The following is an 18671-nucleotide window of genomic DNA, read 5'->3' as shown; positions in this document are numbered from 1 at the left end:
ACCATGATAGACGGAAGGGACAAAAGATATAAAAAAGCTGGGCGACATTGTTTCAAATGCATTAATTTTAAAAATGGTGTCACATACATTTTCCTAAAAATAGAATAATATTTACAAAAAAGGAGTGTATGCATTGTATTTTGATCAGAAACATCGCAGGGGCATTTTTCCAGTTGAGGATACCAGTCCTTAGTCAAGGGAAAGCCCGGAGGCGATTAAATGACTCTAGTCTCAAACGCGTAAGGATGAACCGATGTCTTGGGTTCAGAACATTACATAAGTATGGTTCCATACCATTCGTTTGCTGTATCATATGGTTTCTCCTGACACTATCTTTATTTGCCTCCACATCCCATCTCGATTCGGTCAGGTGGGTGAGGCAAATGTTTTTCAAGTCTTTCCTGGAAAATGTTTTCAATTCATCTGGAGTAGAATACAACTCAGGGTAGCCTAGTTTAGCATGAAAATTCTTTATGTAGTTTAGCCATGGGATTTTGAGCGAGTTAGTAAGTGCTAGGGCATCTCCTATGACAGCCCTATTCTGCCTCGCAGGGTCAGAGGTCCATACTTTATGCCAAAGTAAAATTGGTTGAACACGAATAAGATCTATAAGGTATGTTACTCCCATTTCTGAGTGGCATACTAATGTTGAGGTTGATTGCGGAACGCTTAGAACTGTTTTCAGAAAAGCGTTTTCAGTCAACTGTAGGGTAGTGCAGTCCCGGTAACCCGAAAGTCCTGCACCCATACAGTGCTACTGAAACGCATTTCGCGTTGTAAAGAGTCATCATATCTTTCGGAGTTGCTCTCTCCACCCTTTTTGAAAAGTTTTTTATCGCCATAACAGTTTTTGTGAATAGTAGTTTTCTCGCTTTTATAGCTTGCACCCATGTGCTTTTGTCATCGAACACAATACCTAAGTACGAGAATGTCCCTGTATCGGCCAGTTTCAAACCTTTTAAGTCAATATGACAATTCTTTATGCGACTTCTGGAGTATGTCATTGAAAAGGTTTTAGTGTGATTAATTTTAAGACCCAAGGCATCCATACAATTATCAAAGGTTGTTACTAATCTTTGTAAAGCGATTGGGGTGCGGGCCATCAAAACAGCGTCATCCGCATACAGGAGCGCAGGGATCTTCCGAGGGCCTACTTGCGGGAGATCGCCACAGGCATCGGATAAAGTCCACTCTAGGCTGTTAATGTATAGGGCAAACAGTAGGAGAGCTAACACACAGCCTTGACGCACCCCACGTTCAATGGGAAAAGGTGAGGTGCATTCCCCCTGGCGCCCAGAGCGAACCTTAGCGTTTGCCCCAGCGTACAGTTCCCTAATAAAGTGGACTATGGTAGTGTCAAACCCCATCTCCAACAAGATAGGCCACAATTTTGAGTGCACCACACAGTCAAAGCGGAGGTTAGATCAACAAATGCAAGGTATAGGGCTCCGGACTTGGCCCTTGTGTATTTACAAAGTATGATCTCTAGGTTAAGAGCCTGTTCCGTTGTCCCTATACCAGCCCTGAACCCGTATTGTAGATCAGAGAGAGTGTGATGTTCCTCTGTCCAGTCTTGTAATCTATTTAAGATGATGCGTCCCGCGATCTTTGCAAGTGTGTCGAGCAATGAAATAGGATGATAACATGGGGGATTATGGCGATCTCCCTTTTTATGGATTGGAATGATTATAGACTCAGCCCAGGTCGGGATGAAAGTTGTTGAACAACATGCGCATAGCACCTGCGTCAATAGTGGACCCCAGAGAGGTACATTAGATTTGAAGATATCGACTGGAACTCCGTCTGGGCCTGGGGCTTTTCCGCTTTTACTTGCATTGATAGCGTCAGTGACCTCATTTAAAGTAAATGGTGAAATGATGGGATAAGAGTCTAATTTAGGGAGATTTGTTTCCAATGCCAAATTTTCTGAAGAGTTTATGGCAGAAAAGAAAGCAACCCACTCTTCTTCCGTGATGGCGATTTAAATATTTGGTATTTTTCCATCACATAGGAGCAGGGAATTAACAATTTTCCAGAACTTAACATTATCATTCCGGAGGCTTGCGTCATGGAGGGATCGCCATGCCTCATTTTTTAAGTTCTGTTTTCTTTTCTTTATGGCATTTTTATACTCCTTCCTCTTTAGACTTATCCGGATTTTGTAGGTGTAAGTGACGTTTTAGATTCTTACGGGCTTGTGTGCATTCAGCATCAAACCAGACTTTATCCTCCTTCGATCTCGGTTTGCTGAAACTTGCCTTAAGGGACTGTTTTATGCCAGCAGTAATTACGATAAAGGCCTCAATACAATCTCGTGGACTTGTGTTATCTGCGAGGCAAATATTAAATTCTTTAAAATGATTAATCACTAGTCGTTTCATCAAACCTGCGGGTTCAATCTCTGACCACCGGATAGTATAACCGTTTCTTGCTCCCAGTTCAATGTTTTCTACTATCTCTTCCATTTCCCTATGTATGGGAATATGTTGGGGAAGTGTGAGGCCTACGGTTTGAGGGTTATGGTCGCTAAATATGGTATCTTGAAAGTTATAATCATGTACATAAGAAAGAAGGTTATTGGAAAGTAAAATAAAGTCAATTGTCCTGTTGGCTTGTCTGCCATTAAAGGTGGGTTTCAGTTGTGGACTTCCATGGGTCAGGCTATTGCACAGAATAAGGTCAAGGCTAAATAGAACTTCATTCAACAAATTGCCTGGATTATTGTGTATGAAGTGTAATGGATCATCATCGCCGTCAAGGGCATAAGGGCAGTGGCCCTTAATCGATCGAGGACACAGATATATATTAAAATCGCCTCCCCACACAATATAGGACTGTTTATTTGAGGAATCACAAGCTCGATCTATATAGTCCTGAAGGAGGTTAAGTACTGATCGAAAGTCTTGAAGAGGTACACTGTTATAAAAATTGATGACCACCAGTTGTGCAATATATTTTAAGTCACATGTAACCACTTGATAAAACATATTAGATGTTAAAACAATATCCTTGATTATATCACACTTATTAGATATAAAGGTACACAAACCGCCCTCAGCCCTGCCCCGTGCAGAGGGAACGGCAGGAGTATGTAGTGTCCTATAGCCATTTATGTGAATTGGGTTCACAGACCAGGTCTCTTGAAGACACACACAGGGAAAACGCTGGATATATTCTAACCAGACCTCATTCTCCACTTTAGATCGGAGGCCAGCCACATTCCAAAATAAAAATGAGAAATGGTCTCTATAGATTTTTTTAACCTGGCCCGCACAGGACTTATCAGTTACCTGAGTTTTCCCTGGGTTGATATTGCTTTCTATACGTTCGAATGGAGTCAATGCTCGGGTAAGGATTTTTTTTGGCAGGGCTCTTGAAAACAGTTCATCTTTGGCGGAATGTCTAAGGGAAAATTCCATGTCTAATCGTTCTTCTCCAGGGTCTACTGCCGAGTTGGCAGCACCCAAATAGACGAGATCTGGTGCTTCTATAGGGTGCTTAAGCCTGCGAGGTTCCTTATCAGGTGATAGTCAATCTGTGTCTTCCATGCTGAGCCCCCAAAATCTATTCACAGTGGGAATCGTGTATTGCGACTCAAGCCTGGTTCTTTGATCCTCAGGACGAAGGCCAGGACCGTCATGGCCTTTAGTACTCGTATAGAAAAAGCCCAAGGGAAGCAGGGCAACGCCATGATCGGTAATCTGATGTGGGCTTAAATTTCTTAAGATGTCTTCGACCAACGTAGGGGTTTTGAATGAAAGAACTACACAATCGCCCCTAAATATTTTGGGGTTTCTACCCACCCATTTCACCCCTCTAACCATCTTAATGTCTTCAAAAAGTTTATTTGTCAAACCACGTTTCAGGCGGGTTGCAATCCAATTTAGTGCCTTGTTCCTCAGAGCTGTCCATGATTCCCCCTGTGCTCCAGATAGAGTGGGAACATTGGCAAGAACTGCCACATAGGGGGTTGCCGCAGGCGGAAGGTCAAGTATGTCTCTCCCTGTTAAAGGGGTGCCCAGGTAAACTTTAGTAATAGTTACGTGTTCCCCACTTTTTGGTGCCATTTTGTGGGATTGGGCATTACCAATTCTATTTGGTAAGACACAAGGGTCGACTTGTCTTTGAGTAATCTGAGGAGTGGTGGTTGGATCTGATGCGTTGGAGGGGAGCTAGCATTAGGATCAATATCGCAAAGCTGCCGTGTAATTGAGACTAGTGGGTATATTAATTGTGGGTTCAATGTTTTGAGCAAATAATCAATTTTTCCCTCTAGTTGAGTTAGGCGTTCTATTACTTGATCAAAGCGTGAGCTAACTAATTTTTCTAAAGCAGTTGGCAGCTCTATAGCCCTAGTTTTCCCTTTCACTGTGTGGGGTTTGTTCTTATGATCAGATTTTATGTTTTGAGAGCGAGTTTGAGCATTTTGGATGGGTATGTTAATTTGGGCTTTCAGAGAGCCAACTCTAGCATTAACAGGCAGTTCTTGTTCGGATGGTATGTCCTTCCTTGCTAGTTGGGGTTTCCTCTTACGTTTTGGTGAGGGAGGGTGCTCATCTCCGTCTGAAATAAAATCAATTGTGTCTTGGATACAACCATTTGTGTTTTTAGTCTGGGTTCCAGTTTCAAAAAGCTTTGCGGAGTGATCAGGAGTTGTTGTTAATGGGGGGGATTAAGGGGTACTAATGGCCTATTCTGGGTGAGTATTTTTCCCTCAACATTAGTAATCTGTTTGTCAATTTCCCCCATAGCTCCTGAGATAAATTTCAAAATTGACGTATGATTTTTTTGAAGCAAAATGTAATTTACGCTAGATTGCTTCCTTTTTCCCATTATCACTAGCTGCCTTAGGCACAGGAGTTCTCTAGTGGTTGGCTGCGAGATAGGAGTTCTCTTAGGGGGTATGGTAACTAGCAGTTATTTATAGGAAAATGGAGGAAAAGAGAGGTTAACGGATTTATCCCAATGTTTTGGAGAATTTTTTTAAAGAGAGCAGAGATGCAGGCTACAAAAATATAGTCACGGGGAGTCAAGGGAGAGAAATGCAGTACCTGAATGGAGACTTACGCACTAAGTCCTGTGTTTGCGAGAAAATTCTCAGAGGGGTGGCCCAGCCCAGCCTCTGCCAGCCGCTGACAGGCGCAGGACGGGCCTGCCCTTGGCCCGGGCTTTGCCCGGGCGCCGCCTGAGCGCGTCCCGTGGAGCGGGAGCGCGAGATGTAATTTAAAGTGCTCCTGCCCTTTTTGAAAATGCCGCCTCCCCCACCAGCGAATCGCGCTTCCCGCGGAGCGGGAGCGCGAGATGTAATTTAAAGGGCTCCTGCCCTTGTTGAAAATGCCGCCTCCTCCACCAGCGAATCGCGCGTCCCGCGGAGCGGGAGCGCGAGATGTAATTTAAAGGGCTCCTGCCCTTGTTGAAAATGCCGCCTCCTCCACCAGCGAATCGCGCTTCCCGTGGAGTGGGAGCGCAAGATGTGATTTAAAGGGCTCCTGCCCTTGTTGAAAATGCCGTCTCCTCCACCAGCGAATCGCGCTTCCCGCCGACTGGGAGCGCAAGACGTGATTTAAAGGGCTCCTGCCCTTGTTGAAAATGCCGCCTCCTCCACCAGCGAATCGTGCTTCTGGTTGGTCAACAACTTCAGAAATTTCAACTAATAAAGTCCTAAAGCAAGGCTGTATGCTGGCCCCACATCTGGAAAAGGCAAGGATGTTTCCTGCAAGGATAACAGGCCTTGAATCCAGATGTTGCAGTATGCGGATGACACAGTGCTCCTCATCAGGCGCAGACAGGCCACCAGAGACCTTTGAATTTGCTGCCCCTTATTATGAAGCCAATAACTTAATGATTAACATTGCACAGACAAAAGTCATGATCATCACCTATAAACTCAGTACGGTTCATCGAAGCGAACAAAATCGAGACAGTGGGCTCCAACATGTATCTGGGGGTGTGGCTGGATAGTAGGGGTTGTACGTCACCCCACATTCTCAACGGCCAGCAGCAAACCCATTGACCTGGGCATTCTGTAAACTTCAAAAGTCAATGGTGAATCCTGATCTCTGCCCCCTCCTAAAGGTGGTGGCTGCAAGCTATTACCAATGATCGCATACAGTATAAAATATTGCCATTAAGAGATAAATTGGCAAACTGGCTTGATAGGGTGCAAATCACTTTTTAAAGACGGGTCTTTGCCCACTAGAAAGTACAACACACACTAAAGTTCTCCTAGAATTCATTTTGACTTGGCTATATATGATAATGAATGCAAAATGTTTACCCTACTGCCTAAAAGCCAAGTAAGCAAAAACTGACACCCTAAAACATACTATAATAACATGGTGGCTCCGAAGGGGGTGGACCCTATTGTCACACCTTTATCAAGGACCATCACCCTCTCGCATACCTCTGTTGTTCCCTCTTGACATAAGAAAGTAAGTTTAATTAAAAATACTCACAGTGCGTGATTTGGGGTGCATGCGCAACACACAACTTGGTCCTGATGAAAGTCATGTTGGCCCTAGAGGAACACCTGGACAAGGCAATGATGCTTCCTCCTAGGGGAACAACTGAGGTATGTGAGAGGGTGAGATGCCTTGACGAAAGTATGAGAGTAGGGTCCACCCTCCTCAGAGCCACCATGCTGTTTGGAAAGACTGCAGAACAGATGTAGTTGCAAGAAGCAGCTCTTGACGTTAGAAAGTAATTTTAATTAAAAATACTCATAGCCCATGCCTTAGGATGCATGCGCAACAGGCAACTTGGCCCTGATGAAAGCCATATTGACCCTGATGGGCACATGGAAAATGGCTGAAACATGACCATGACAAAAGGGATATATGATGACCACAGAAGTAAAAAAAAATCCCCTCTTTTTGCATCTTGCCCAAGGTCACCAAAGAATAAAGGCCCATATTTATACTTTTTTTAGCGCCGCACATGCGTCATTTTTTGATGCAGAAACGGCGCAAACTTGCAAAATACAATTGTATTTTATAAGTTTGCGCCGTTTTTGCGCCAAAAAGCGGCGCTAAAAAAGTATAAATATGGGCCAAAGAGCGGTATCAGGTGGTAGACCTTGAGACAATTTTTAAATCATTTGCACATCATGCACCTTAAAAAAAAAAACAGCTCCGCAGTATATCTGGCGTTGAAGCACACCCTTGGAGCATTCCACACCCAGGGTGGGAACCCGATGATGAAGCATGTCACCAACTAGCTTGATAAATGTCACCAACTAGGTATATAAATGAGGGTTCTTTAACAACGACCCTAGGGCTTCCACTTTGCTTGTAAGGACTAGAGACTCCACAAACATCTCATGACAAGTTGGTAATTTAGTTCGTTCTAATTGTTTAAAAACGATTATCCTAGGGAAGATGGACACATTTCCTTTTCCCTCTCCCTAACTTTGTTTTACTGTTCGTCCAAACTAACCTTTCCCAACCATTGGGTAAGGAAATGAAAAAACACTTGATGAAACTAAGTTTGGGGTTGATCTGAAGGAACATGATGATAACAGGTAATGCAGACTATGTGCTAGGGGAGTAGAATCCTTCATCCACATTGTCTGCGTTTGTGAACCGTTACTACAGTATTTAAGATGCTGGTTGCGACTTACACTTCGAGCATTAACTATTCAGACGTGCCACAACACTGTACAATACTGCTTGAAAGGCAAATAGACACAGCTATCGGCTTTCTTTCTGAAATTTCTCTGACTTGCGATTTCACTTCTGCAAATGTCCCACATGGGACAGTCAATATATCCGCATCAGCCAGATGACAGAGAATGGGGCAGCAACAGGCACGCCTTCGTTGATCTGCGAGAGGAGGGTTGTAATTTTGTCTCCAGGACCTGATGCATATGGCACTTTGATGGCCCATCATTTGAAGGGCTCGCTAAAATGCACGGTCTAAAAGCCGCGAGTAGCACCTTAACACATTGTAAAATCCCCCACGCACTGGCTCTAAGAGAGGGTTGAGATTGTTCTTTTAGACGGTTAGGCAGATCTCTCATAAGCACTTTAAGGGTGTGCTACCTGTTGCAGAGTTTCACAAACGTAGGAGTTTTCATTTTAAACAAAGAAGCTTTAAACTGCAGGTACCCGTGGATTAACTGGTTTTAAAACAGATGTTTTGAGAATTATTGTGTTATTGTAAACATTTGCACACAAAAAACAATTCAATTTAATTCTGAAGATGGTTGCACAAGGAGAGTAAATTATATTAATTGAGCAAAAGGTGTTGTCGACAATATAGATGCATGTTTTAAGATCGCATGGAAATTGGAGGGTATGTCCACCAGGAAAGCAAACCATGCTTCACCACAGGAAGTGGTAGCCTGACACTTACCACCTTGCTATAAATCTTGTTAGCCTATATTCCAAACAACATCTATCTTTTTCCATGTCTTTCCTAAGTTGCAGAAATACATAGGGAACAGGAAACTCTGATGAAGGTGCCAGCTGGTGGTCAGTTCTGCACTCACCCCTAGAGACCCTGGGCCATCGAATTGTCTATCCTTTCTTTTGAGGAGGTCTTCAACAGGATCACCCCTGAAGAGGTTGCAGGGCCTACATTCTGAATCTCAGGTCGTTCCTGCTAAGGTGCACAAATGTATTTACTTCAGCTCCTACTAGAACAGTATTTCTTCTGGCATACTCAGCCAGCCACTTCCTCGCAGGAACATAACCAATCAGCCACCTTCAGCTGCTGCCATTCCCCCATACCTAGTACATACACACTTCGGACAATCTTTCTGCCATTCAAGGAGAGAGTTCTGTCCCTTCCTCTTCCTGGGTATACAAGCTGAGGCACTCATGGGATCACCAACAAGTTCCACAGCAATGCGCAAAAGGGGACCTGTTTTTCTGAGGCACTCTCACCTGCACTTTAGTGAAAAAATCAAACACAACAGCAGTATGAATGTTGTCATATAACAGCGTTTTAATTTGTATTAGTTTGTTTAATGAATATCTACCATATGACTAAAAATAATCCTGTCTTCTTTATAACCTATTTTGTTTCTTACCACTTAGGGAACACAGATTTTTACCAACCTTTCTTCAGTTCACTACGAAGAGTCTCTCTGGAAGTTCCCACATGAATTCAATCCTTCAAACTTTCTGAATGACAAGGGGGAATTTGTCAAGCCGGAGGCCTTCATGCCTTTTGGAGCAGGTAGACTTAGCTCTCTTTTTCTACACCATGCAATGCCACTTCTAAGGCTTCTCAAAACTTCATTGCTGTTGTCAAGAGACTTTAAAAATAATATATACTGAAATAATTCTATAAACACCACTTTGACAATGCTTAAAGGTGGCTGTGCTGAAGTTAAATAATAGCAAAATGAACATGGCAGAGCTTGGAAAACAATGGGGTAAACCAGTGGCTCTTAACCGTTTGACTTTTGTGGAACCCCACTGTTAGAAATGGGGTCTTAGGTTGGCACTCAGATTACGCCCTGTCCAAGCAAGGACCCTCACTCTAGTCAGGTCAAAGGAGAAACACACCTGTATAACCCCCGCTTGCCGCCTTGGTAGCTTAGCACGAACAGAAAGGTTTAACCCAGAGATAATGCGTAAAGTATTTGTACCAACACACACAGTAATACAGTAAAAACACTAAACAATGACACTAAATCCCAGGATAGAAAACTATCCAATATTTATCTGAGCAAAACAAGACCAAAACAACAAACATCCAACATACACAGGCAAAGTTATGAAATTTTAAAGATTAAACTTCAATGTAGCACTTAGGAACACAAATGCTTCGAACTGGTGATGTCACTGAGCCGTTCCCAAAATTCCGACGTCAGTGGCACTGGTCACGGAGTCACATGGACCCACAGGTACAGTACCTTGTGAAAATGAGGTAACAAGCCGGTGCAATTAGTCGGGGATCGTGGTGTCACTGGATCCAGTGCTGCAAAGTGAAGGAGCTGAGGCGTCACAAAGAGGAGTCAGGTCCTTGCTGCAGAGCGGTGGAGGTGAGGCAGCATCAGTGTGACGTGTTGGATCCTTGCACTTTTGGCAGAGTCGATATCTGGCGGTCACAATGTGGTGCAGCGACTTCCACATAATCGCGGACTTCAGGGAGACTGCAGCGGCGTCGGGTATCCGGGGTGGTCGCACTCCAGCGAGGACCACAGCTTCTGTAGCATCATGGGATTCGGCAGTGGCGTCAGTCTGGAGTCGTCCGAAGTTGGTTTCCTTCTTGATTTTCCACCAGCTTCTCCTTTCAAGAGCCCAGGGACTGGAGAGGGCGCCACTTGACAGGGCAGGAGTCTCAGCAGAGAGTCCAGGGACTGGCAGGGGAAGTCTTTGATGGCCCTGAGACTTCAGAACAGGGGGCAAGCTCAGTCCAAGCCCTTGGAGATACCTCCCAAGCCGGAATATACCACAAAGTACAGTCTTTGTCCCCTTTCTCAGGCAGAAGTAGCAACTGCAGGATAGCCCAACAAAGCACAGTCACAGGAAGGGGTAGCATTTCTCCTTCAGCTCTTCTCCTGGCAGAGGTTCCTCTCGAATCCATGAAGTGATCTAAAGTCGGGGTTTGGGTCCAATACTTATACCCCTTTCTGCCTTTGAAGTTGCCCAATGTCAAAGAAAGGTTTCTGTTGTTTACAGGATCCTGCCTTGCCCAGGTCTGGCTCCAGACAAACACCAAGGGATTGGAGACTGCATTGTGTGAGAGCAGGCACAGCCAATTCAGGTGTAAGTGACCACTCCTCCCTCCACTCTGGCTCATCAGAATATGCAGGCTACACCTCAGCTCCCTTTGTGTCACTGTTTCGAGGAGATTCACAAACAACCCAATTGTCAGTCTGACCCAGACAAGGAATACACAAGCAGGAAGATTCACAGAATACTTTAAGCAAGAAAATGTCTATTTTCTGAAAGTGTCATTTTTAAAGCGGCAACTTAAAAATGTTTAAATTGTGAGTGCAGAGACACCAAACTCCAGATGTCCATCTTCTCCCAAAGGGAAACTGAACTTAAAAGTTATTTAAAGGCAGGTCCCATGTTAACCTATGAGAGAGATACACCTTGCACCAGTGAAAACCGGATTTAGCAGTATTTCACTGTTAGTACATGTAAAACACATCAATACATGTCCTACCTTTATCATACACTGCATCCTGCACGTGGGGCTATCTACGGCCTATCTTAGGGGTGTCTTAAATGTACAAAAAGGGAAGGTTTGCACAATTGCCAGGTCGAATTGGCAGTTTAAAACTGCACACACAGGCACTGCAGTGGCAGGTGTGAGCCATGTTTACAGGGTTACTCATGTGGGTAGCACAATCATTGCTGCAGGCCCTCTAGTAGCATTTGATTTCCAGGCCCTGGGCACCTCTAGTGCACTTTACAAGGGACTTACCAGTAAATCAAATATACCAACCAAGGATAAACCAATCACCAATGCAATTTAGACAGAGAGCATATGCACTTTAGCACTGGTTAGCAGTGGTAAAGTGCCCAGAGTCCTAAAGCCAACACAAACTGGTCAGAAACAAATAGGAGGAAGGAGGCAAAAAGCTTGGGGATGACCCTGCGAAAAGGGCCAGGTCCAACAACCTGTCTTTAAGACATCAGATATTCCCCAGTGGTGCTGGAACAATATTCAGAGAAAGGGTGCTGATATTAATAATATGTCAATGGAGTAACAGGGAGTGTGAAAAATCTAAGCAACGCAAAAAAGTGTAGCAAATGTGCCTTGCCAATTCAGCAAAAGAGTGGTAGGGATGTGGAATGTAGCTGATGGTGCATTTTGGAGCACTGGTGAGGTAGTGCACTGTCATTTAAAGAAAGCACATTTTCAGTTAAAACGAGCACTAAATTTGCATAAACAGACAGTTTTACCTGTACAACTATATACCACATAAACGATAAAGCATGAAAATCGAGTTTCAGTAAATATTTATCATTTGCACATTCTTAATTATAGTGTCTTGATTTGTTTATTTTGATCCTATTAAAATCTTTGTTTACATCACTCTCCAGAATTACACAAAATGTTCTTTATTTGTGCTTTTCTATTTCTAATATAATTTGAAATATGTGCATAGTTCATTTAGTATTTAAATGTTGTTGTGTGTTAAAAAAAAGTTACATCATACAGCTTTTCCCTTATCTTTCTGTGCCACAGCAGGATTGTAACATAGAGCACTTTTACAAAATCCATACACATTGCAGCCAAAAAAACAAAAATACACACTAGTTTCCAAATAAGTGCAATATGTCAGAAGACATAGCCTGACATTTGACCTTTGCCTTTGTACGCCCTGCTAATGTTACAAGATAAACTTAAAGGCATCTTTATTGCTCATTCACCTTCTGAATTCCACAATGATTTTTTCTGGGGGTACTGCAGCACCCTCCATCACTACTTTCAGCACCTATGGGTTCCACTTTGAGGAAATTACATCTGGTTCTGGCAACACTGCCCTTGCTGACATTGAAGATATTTGTTTCACTAATTGATTACAGGAATATTCATCACCAATGACAGTATATATTGTCACAACTATAAAGCATCATAGAAATCTATAGCCAGCATGGATCAAACTGTATCAGGTAACTTTGACATTTTCCAACCTTCAGGATACAGTTTATTTGATGAGCAATGACACAGATGACAAGACTGCACAATTTTCTCATACTCCCACTTCGCACGGCATCCAATCATGGAAATCAGGCTTTGTCTGTTAGAAATATTTTTTCATTTGCTCATCTGTGACTTTCATGGGCAATGTCAATTACTCACTGCTGCAGGACATCTGATATTATAAACTTGTTTTCAAAACTGTCAGTCAAAGTTGCAGACAACTGATCTTGCATGTTTTGAAATGTGAGCCTGTCCTTCTTCTTTACTGCTGTTGGAAACAGCTTCAATCAGCCGCCTACATCTGTATGTTTCGACTGTCTTTTTCATCTCTTGCATCGTGTCATCTATCACCAAGCTTCTATTAGACCCTTTCTGAAATTCTTTTTGCAATTGCAGTTTTCACTAAGAAATGCTAATATTCAAATGCAATCGAACCTTTAGTCTTGCTGTGTACTGAAGAGTGTCTTGATAAATAGTTGTATTAAATGCATTCCCTGTTTGATTCATGATTTTAAAATTATAATCCATCAACCTCATGCCTGATTGATTCATCGTTCTATATGTGGCAGCAGACGTGATCTTCAACTGTCAAAAATGGTTCTCAAAGCTGGATGATCTGTTATTATGATAAGTTCCATACAAAAAAATATGATAATGTTACCTTTCATACTTCAGCCAAACTACAATTTGCATGGGACATAACATATCCACGTTTGGGTGTTTATGTTCCTGGCTTTTGTTGAACCAAAATTGCCCCCAGTCCTACAGGACTCAAATCCATGATTAGTTGTTTGCAAAGAGAAGGAATAAAATATACCAGATGTGTAGCTGACAATATTTCTTCTGTTCATTTTTTGAGCGCAGGATCACAACTATACTTATTCCACAGAAATGTTTTCCTTTCTTTATCAATTCACGTAAAGGATTTCTGGTTGTAGCATAATCTTTTATGAAATATTTACCATTCCCGGAAAATAACGCATGTCAGACATATCGTTTGGAGCTGCCGTAGCACTTTTAGTTGCCTCTTTTGCAATGTTTGGTTGCATATCTGACTTAGAGAATGTATGACCATAAAATTTGTGATAATTTATCATTATATTTCTCTGTGTTTAATGTTAATCCAGTTTGCGTCATACTTTTACACATTTCTTCTAGAGCATAGCCATGCTCTTCATGTTATTTGGAGAATAACATCTCAATAATTTATGTAGTTTTTATGGGTCTGTTGAGGTTTTAGTTTCCTGGAAAATTTCAGCCATTGAACATTTACCTTTTGTATATGAACCAACACAAATCTGTGGAAGAAATCGTTATGGATCTCCACTGTTCTAGTTCTTGCTGATTCTATCCTTTAACCAGATCTAATTTTGAGAATATCATTCACTCATTTAGATTACTTATCATAACATTCAAATGTGAACGGATGTCTTTCTCTTTTGATTGCTAAATTGGTTACTCTCATGTCAACACATATTCTAATATTGTTGGAGGTTTTTTTCTCGGAACCACTGCTATTGATGATACACAATGATTTATGCCCTTTGCTGTTTGGATAGTATCCTGTTGTGAATATAATTTATTTAATCTTCCAACTTTCCTTGCAAATGTATAGGAACTAGCCTATAAGTCTGTGCGGCAGGTTTGATGGATTAATTTACATGTAAAGTAATTGTCTTATCTCTTAATTTACTTAAACCCTGAAACAGGCTGGGATATGTTTTTAGTACAGGATTTTGTGCTGTCACATTAATTGTCATTGGAATCAGACTCATGGTTTGGGAAATAACATTGCTCAACAAACAAGACCCTTGAACGTCTGGTCTCTGAACATAAATCTCTTCCACAGTGGTTATATTTCCATAATTTAAAGTTTCCACAAATTTCCCTGCACATGCTACTCCATTGAAAACATACTTGCATTCAGTGGATTTAATGCTGGCTTCTCTTGCAATTTCTCTTATTCAGTGATACATATAATGTTGCATGTTGCATCTTAGGGTGGTCTTCCCCCAAATGTTTTTCCTTCACACCTCCTATTTTTGCCAACCTCTTTTTTACTGGCCTTAGGACCCTGTGTACTTTACCACTACCAACCAGTGGTAAAGTGCTTATGCTCCATCCCCTAAGCATAGTAAAATTGGCTCATACCCAATTGACATATTTAGGGCCATATTTATACTTTTTGATGCAAAACTGCGCTAACGCAGTTTTGCGTTAAAAAAAATTAGCGCCGGCTAACGCCATTCTGAAGCACCATGCGGGCGCCGTATTTAATCAATGACGTTAGCCGGCGTTAGCCGCCGGCGCTGCCTGGTGTGCGTGTAAAAAAACGACGTACACCAGGCAGCGCCGGCGTAGGGGGATATGGGGCTTGGGCGTCAAGAAATGGGGCAAGTCAGGTTGAGGCAATTTTTTCGCCTCAACCCGATTTGCGCCATTTTTTCCGACTCCCAACCCCCATAGAAATGACTCCTGTCTTAGCAAAGACAGGAGTCATGCCCCCTTGCCCAATGGCCATGCCCAGGGGACTTCTGTCCCCTGGGCATGGTCATTGGGCATAGTGGCATGTAGGGGGGCACAATTCAGGCCCCCCTATGCCACCAAAAAAAATGAAAAAAAACACTTACCTGAACTTACCTTAATGTCCCTGGGATGGGTCCCTCCAGCCTTGGATGTCCTCCTGGGGTGGGCAAGGGTGACAGGGGGTGTCCCTGGGGGCATGGGAGGGCACCTCTGGGCTCCTTCAGAGCCCACAGGTCCCTTAACGCCTGCCTTTTGCAGGCGCGAAAAAACAGCGCAAAAGCGGCCGTACGTCATTTTTTTTGACCCGCCCACTCCCGGCCGTGAATTTTGCCCAGGAGTATAAATCCGACACACATGCCTCGGAGTCGATTTTTTAGACGTGAACGCCTACCTTGCATCTCATTAATGCAAAGTAGGTGTCCACGCTAAAAAATGCCGCAAACTCCATGGACTTTGGCGCTAGACGCGTCTAACGCCAAAGTATAAATATGGAGTTAGTTTTGCGTCGAAATTGCGTCAAAAAAACCGACGCAATTCCGGCGCAAACGGAGTATAAATATGCCCCTTAATGTGCTTGTAATTCCCTAGTAAAGTGGTAAAGCAAGTACCCAGGGCCTGTAAATTAAATGATAGTAGTGACCCTGCAGCACTTATTGTGCCACCCACTTAAGTAGCCCTTCTAAACATGTCCGAGGCCTGCCATTGCAGCCTACGTGTGCAGTTTTCAACTGCCATGTTGAGCTGGCAGAATAAACCTTTTGCCAGGCTCAAACCTTCCTTTTGTAATACATATGTCACCTGTAGGGTAAGCACTGAAAAGCCCAGGGGGCAGGGTGTTTTGTATTTAAAACGTAGGGCATGTACTTTCAAGTTTTACATGTCCCGGTGATGAAACCCATAGATTTGTTTTTCACTATGACAAGGATAACATTGGGTCACTTTCTTAGATTTTATAAGTGCTAACGTTCAATTGGGAGTATGTAGACAGGTCGGGTTTGGTGCCTAAAGAAGTCTAATGTAAAGCACTCTTTAATGATAAATGATAACGTTGGATTATTAGTCACAATTCTGAAAATGCCACTTTTTAAAGTAAGCATTTTCTTGTCCCTACCATTTGTGACCCCAGACCATCTAGAACCAAGCAGGGAGGTAGGAAATTCCAACCACCTCTGGTGGAGGGGGTGGAATCATCTAGAAGCTTCTCCTACTTTAAAGTGGGCAACAGGTATAAATATTGGCCCAATCAGTTAGGAGCACACCTGCCTAACATCCCAGCAAATAATCTGCCCCATTGCATCATGATAAATGTAGTTTCCTCAAAAAACGAACTCAGTTACTTTTAAATATTTCACCTCTAAATAGGTGCAGCCTTTGCTGTGCATCTCTGGACACATGTGTTTCTGGGTTAATCCCTTCTTCAGCAGAGAACAAGTTTGCGGGGTGCTGGAAATGCTGCCATTAATCATCCGGTTTCAATACCTCTTCACTGGCATGCTCCAGAGCTCGTCAGCCCAGTGGCTCAAGGGAGCCTTTTTAAAGTCACAATCAGTTAGGAGCACACCTGCCTAACATCCCAGCAAATAATCTGCCCCATTGCATCATGATAAATGTAGTTTCCTCAAAAAACGAACTCAGTTACTTTTCAATATTTCACCTCTAAATAGGTGCAGCCTTTGCTGTGCATCTCTGGACACATGTGTTTCTGGGTTAATCCCTTCTTCAGCAGAGAACAAGTTTGCGGGGTGCTGGAAATGCTGCCATTAATCATCCGGTTTCAATACCTCTTCACTGGCATGCTCCAGAGCTCGTCAGCCCAGTGGCTCAAGGGAGCCTTTTTAAAGTCACAATCAGTTAGGAGCACACCTGCCTAACATCCCAGCAAATAATCTGCCCCATTGCATCATGATAAATGTAGTTTCCTCAAAAAACGAACTCAGTTACTTTTCAATATTTCACCTCTAAATAGGTGCAGCCTTTGCTGTGCATTCTGGACACATGTGTTTCTGGGTTAATCCCTTCTTCAGCAGAGAACAAGTTTGCGGGGTGCTGGAAATGCTGCCATTAATCATCCGGTTTCAATACCTCTTCACTGGCATGCTCCAGAGCTCGTCAGCCCAGTGGCTCAAGGGAGCCTTTTTAAAGTCACAATCAGTTAGGAGCACACCTGCCTAACATCCCAGCAAATAATCTTCCCCATTGCATCATGATAAATGTAGTTTCCTCAAAAAACGAACTCAGTTACTTTTCAATATTTCACCTCTAAATAGGTGCAGCCTTTGCTGTGCATCTCTGGACACATGTGTTTCTGGGTTAATCCCTTCTTCAGCAGAGAACAAGTTTGCGGGGTGCTGGAAATGCTGCCATTAATCATCCGGTTTCAATACCTCTTCACTGGCATGCTCCAGAGCTCGTCAGCCCAGTGGCTCAAGGGAGCCTTTTTAAAGTCACAATCAGTTAGGAGCACACCTGCCTAACATCCCAGCAAATAATCTGCCCCATTGCATCATGATAAATGTAGTTTCCTCAAAAAAACGAACTCAGTTACTTTTAAATATTTCACCTCTAAATAGGTGCAGCCTTTGCTGTGCATCTCTGGACACATGTGTTTCTGGGTTAATCCCTTCTTCAGCAGAGAACAAGTTTGCGGGGTGCTGGAAATGCTGCCATTAATCATCCGGTTTCAATACCTCTTCACTGGCATGCTCCAGAGCTCGTCAGCCCAGTGGCTCAAGGGAGCCTTTTTAAAGTCACAATCAGTTAGGAGCACACCTGCCTAACATCCCAGCAAATAATCTGCCCCATTGCATCATGATAAATGTAGTTTCCTCAAAAAACGAACTCAGTTACTTTTAAATATTTCACCTCTAAATAGGTGCAGCCTTTGCTGTGCATCTCTGGACACATGTGTTTCTGGGTTAATCCCTTCTTCAGCAGAGAACAAGTTTGCGGGGTGCTGGAAATGCTGCCATTAATCATCCGGTTTCAATACCTCTTCACTGGCATGCTCCAGAGCTCGTCAGCCCAGTGGCTCAAGGGAGCCTTTTTAAAGTCACAATCAGTTAGGAGCACACCTGCCTAACATCCCAGCAAATAATCTGCCCCATTGCATCATGATAAATGTAGTTTCGTCAAAAAACGAACTCAGTTACTTTTAAATATTTCACCTCTAAATAGGTGCAGCCTTTGCTGTGCATCTCTGGACACATGTGTTTCTGGGTTAATCCCTTCTTCAGCAGAGAACAAGTTTGCGGGGTGCTGGAAATGCTGCCATTAATCATCCGGTTTCAATACCTCTTCACTGGCATGCTCCAGACCTCGTCAGCCCAGTGGCTCAAGGGAGCCTTTTTAAAGTCACAATCAGTTAGGAGCACACCTGCCTAACATCCCAGCAAATAATCTGCCCCATTGCATCATGATAAATGTAGTTTCCTCAAAAAACGAACTCAGTTACTTTTCAATATTTCACCTCTAAATAGGTGCAGCCTTTGCTGTGCATCTCTGGACACATGTGTTTCTGGGTTAATCCCTTCTTC

At 43.0% G+C, this 18671-nt stretch overlaps 1 protein-coding gene across 2 annotated transcripts in view; it reads left to right on the top strand.

Annotated features, from left to right (window-relative positions):
• LOC138267970 (cytochrome P450 2J2-like) overlaps positions 1-18671 on the top strand; it is a 257476-nt gene that overhangs the window by 151311 nt on the left and 87494 nt on the right. For both annotated transcript variants that reach the window (XM_069217265.1, XM_069217267.1), the window contains exon 8: positions 9039-9180. In XM_069217265.1, the coding sequence (XP_069073366.1) occupies positions 9039-9180 (142 nt within the window). The remainder of the gene's footprint in view (positions 1-9038; positions 9181-18671) is intronic.

Source organism: Pleurodeles waltl, chromosome 12, assembly GCF_031143425.1.
Source record: "Pleurodeles waltl isolate 20211129_DDA chromosome 12, aPleWal1.hap1.20221129, whole genome shotgun sequence".
Taxonomy (NCBI): domain Eukaryota; kingdom Metazoa; phylum Chordata; class Amphibia; order Caudata; family Salamandridae; genus Pleurodeles; species Pleurodeles waltl.
The sequence above is the reverse complement of the archived record's forward strand: the minus strand, read 5'-3'. Positions and strand labels throughout refer to the sequence as shown.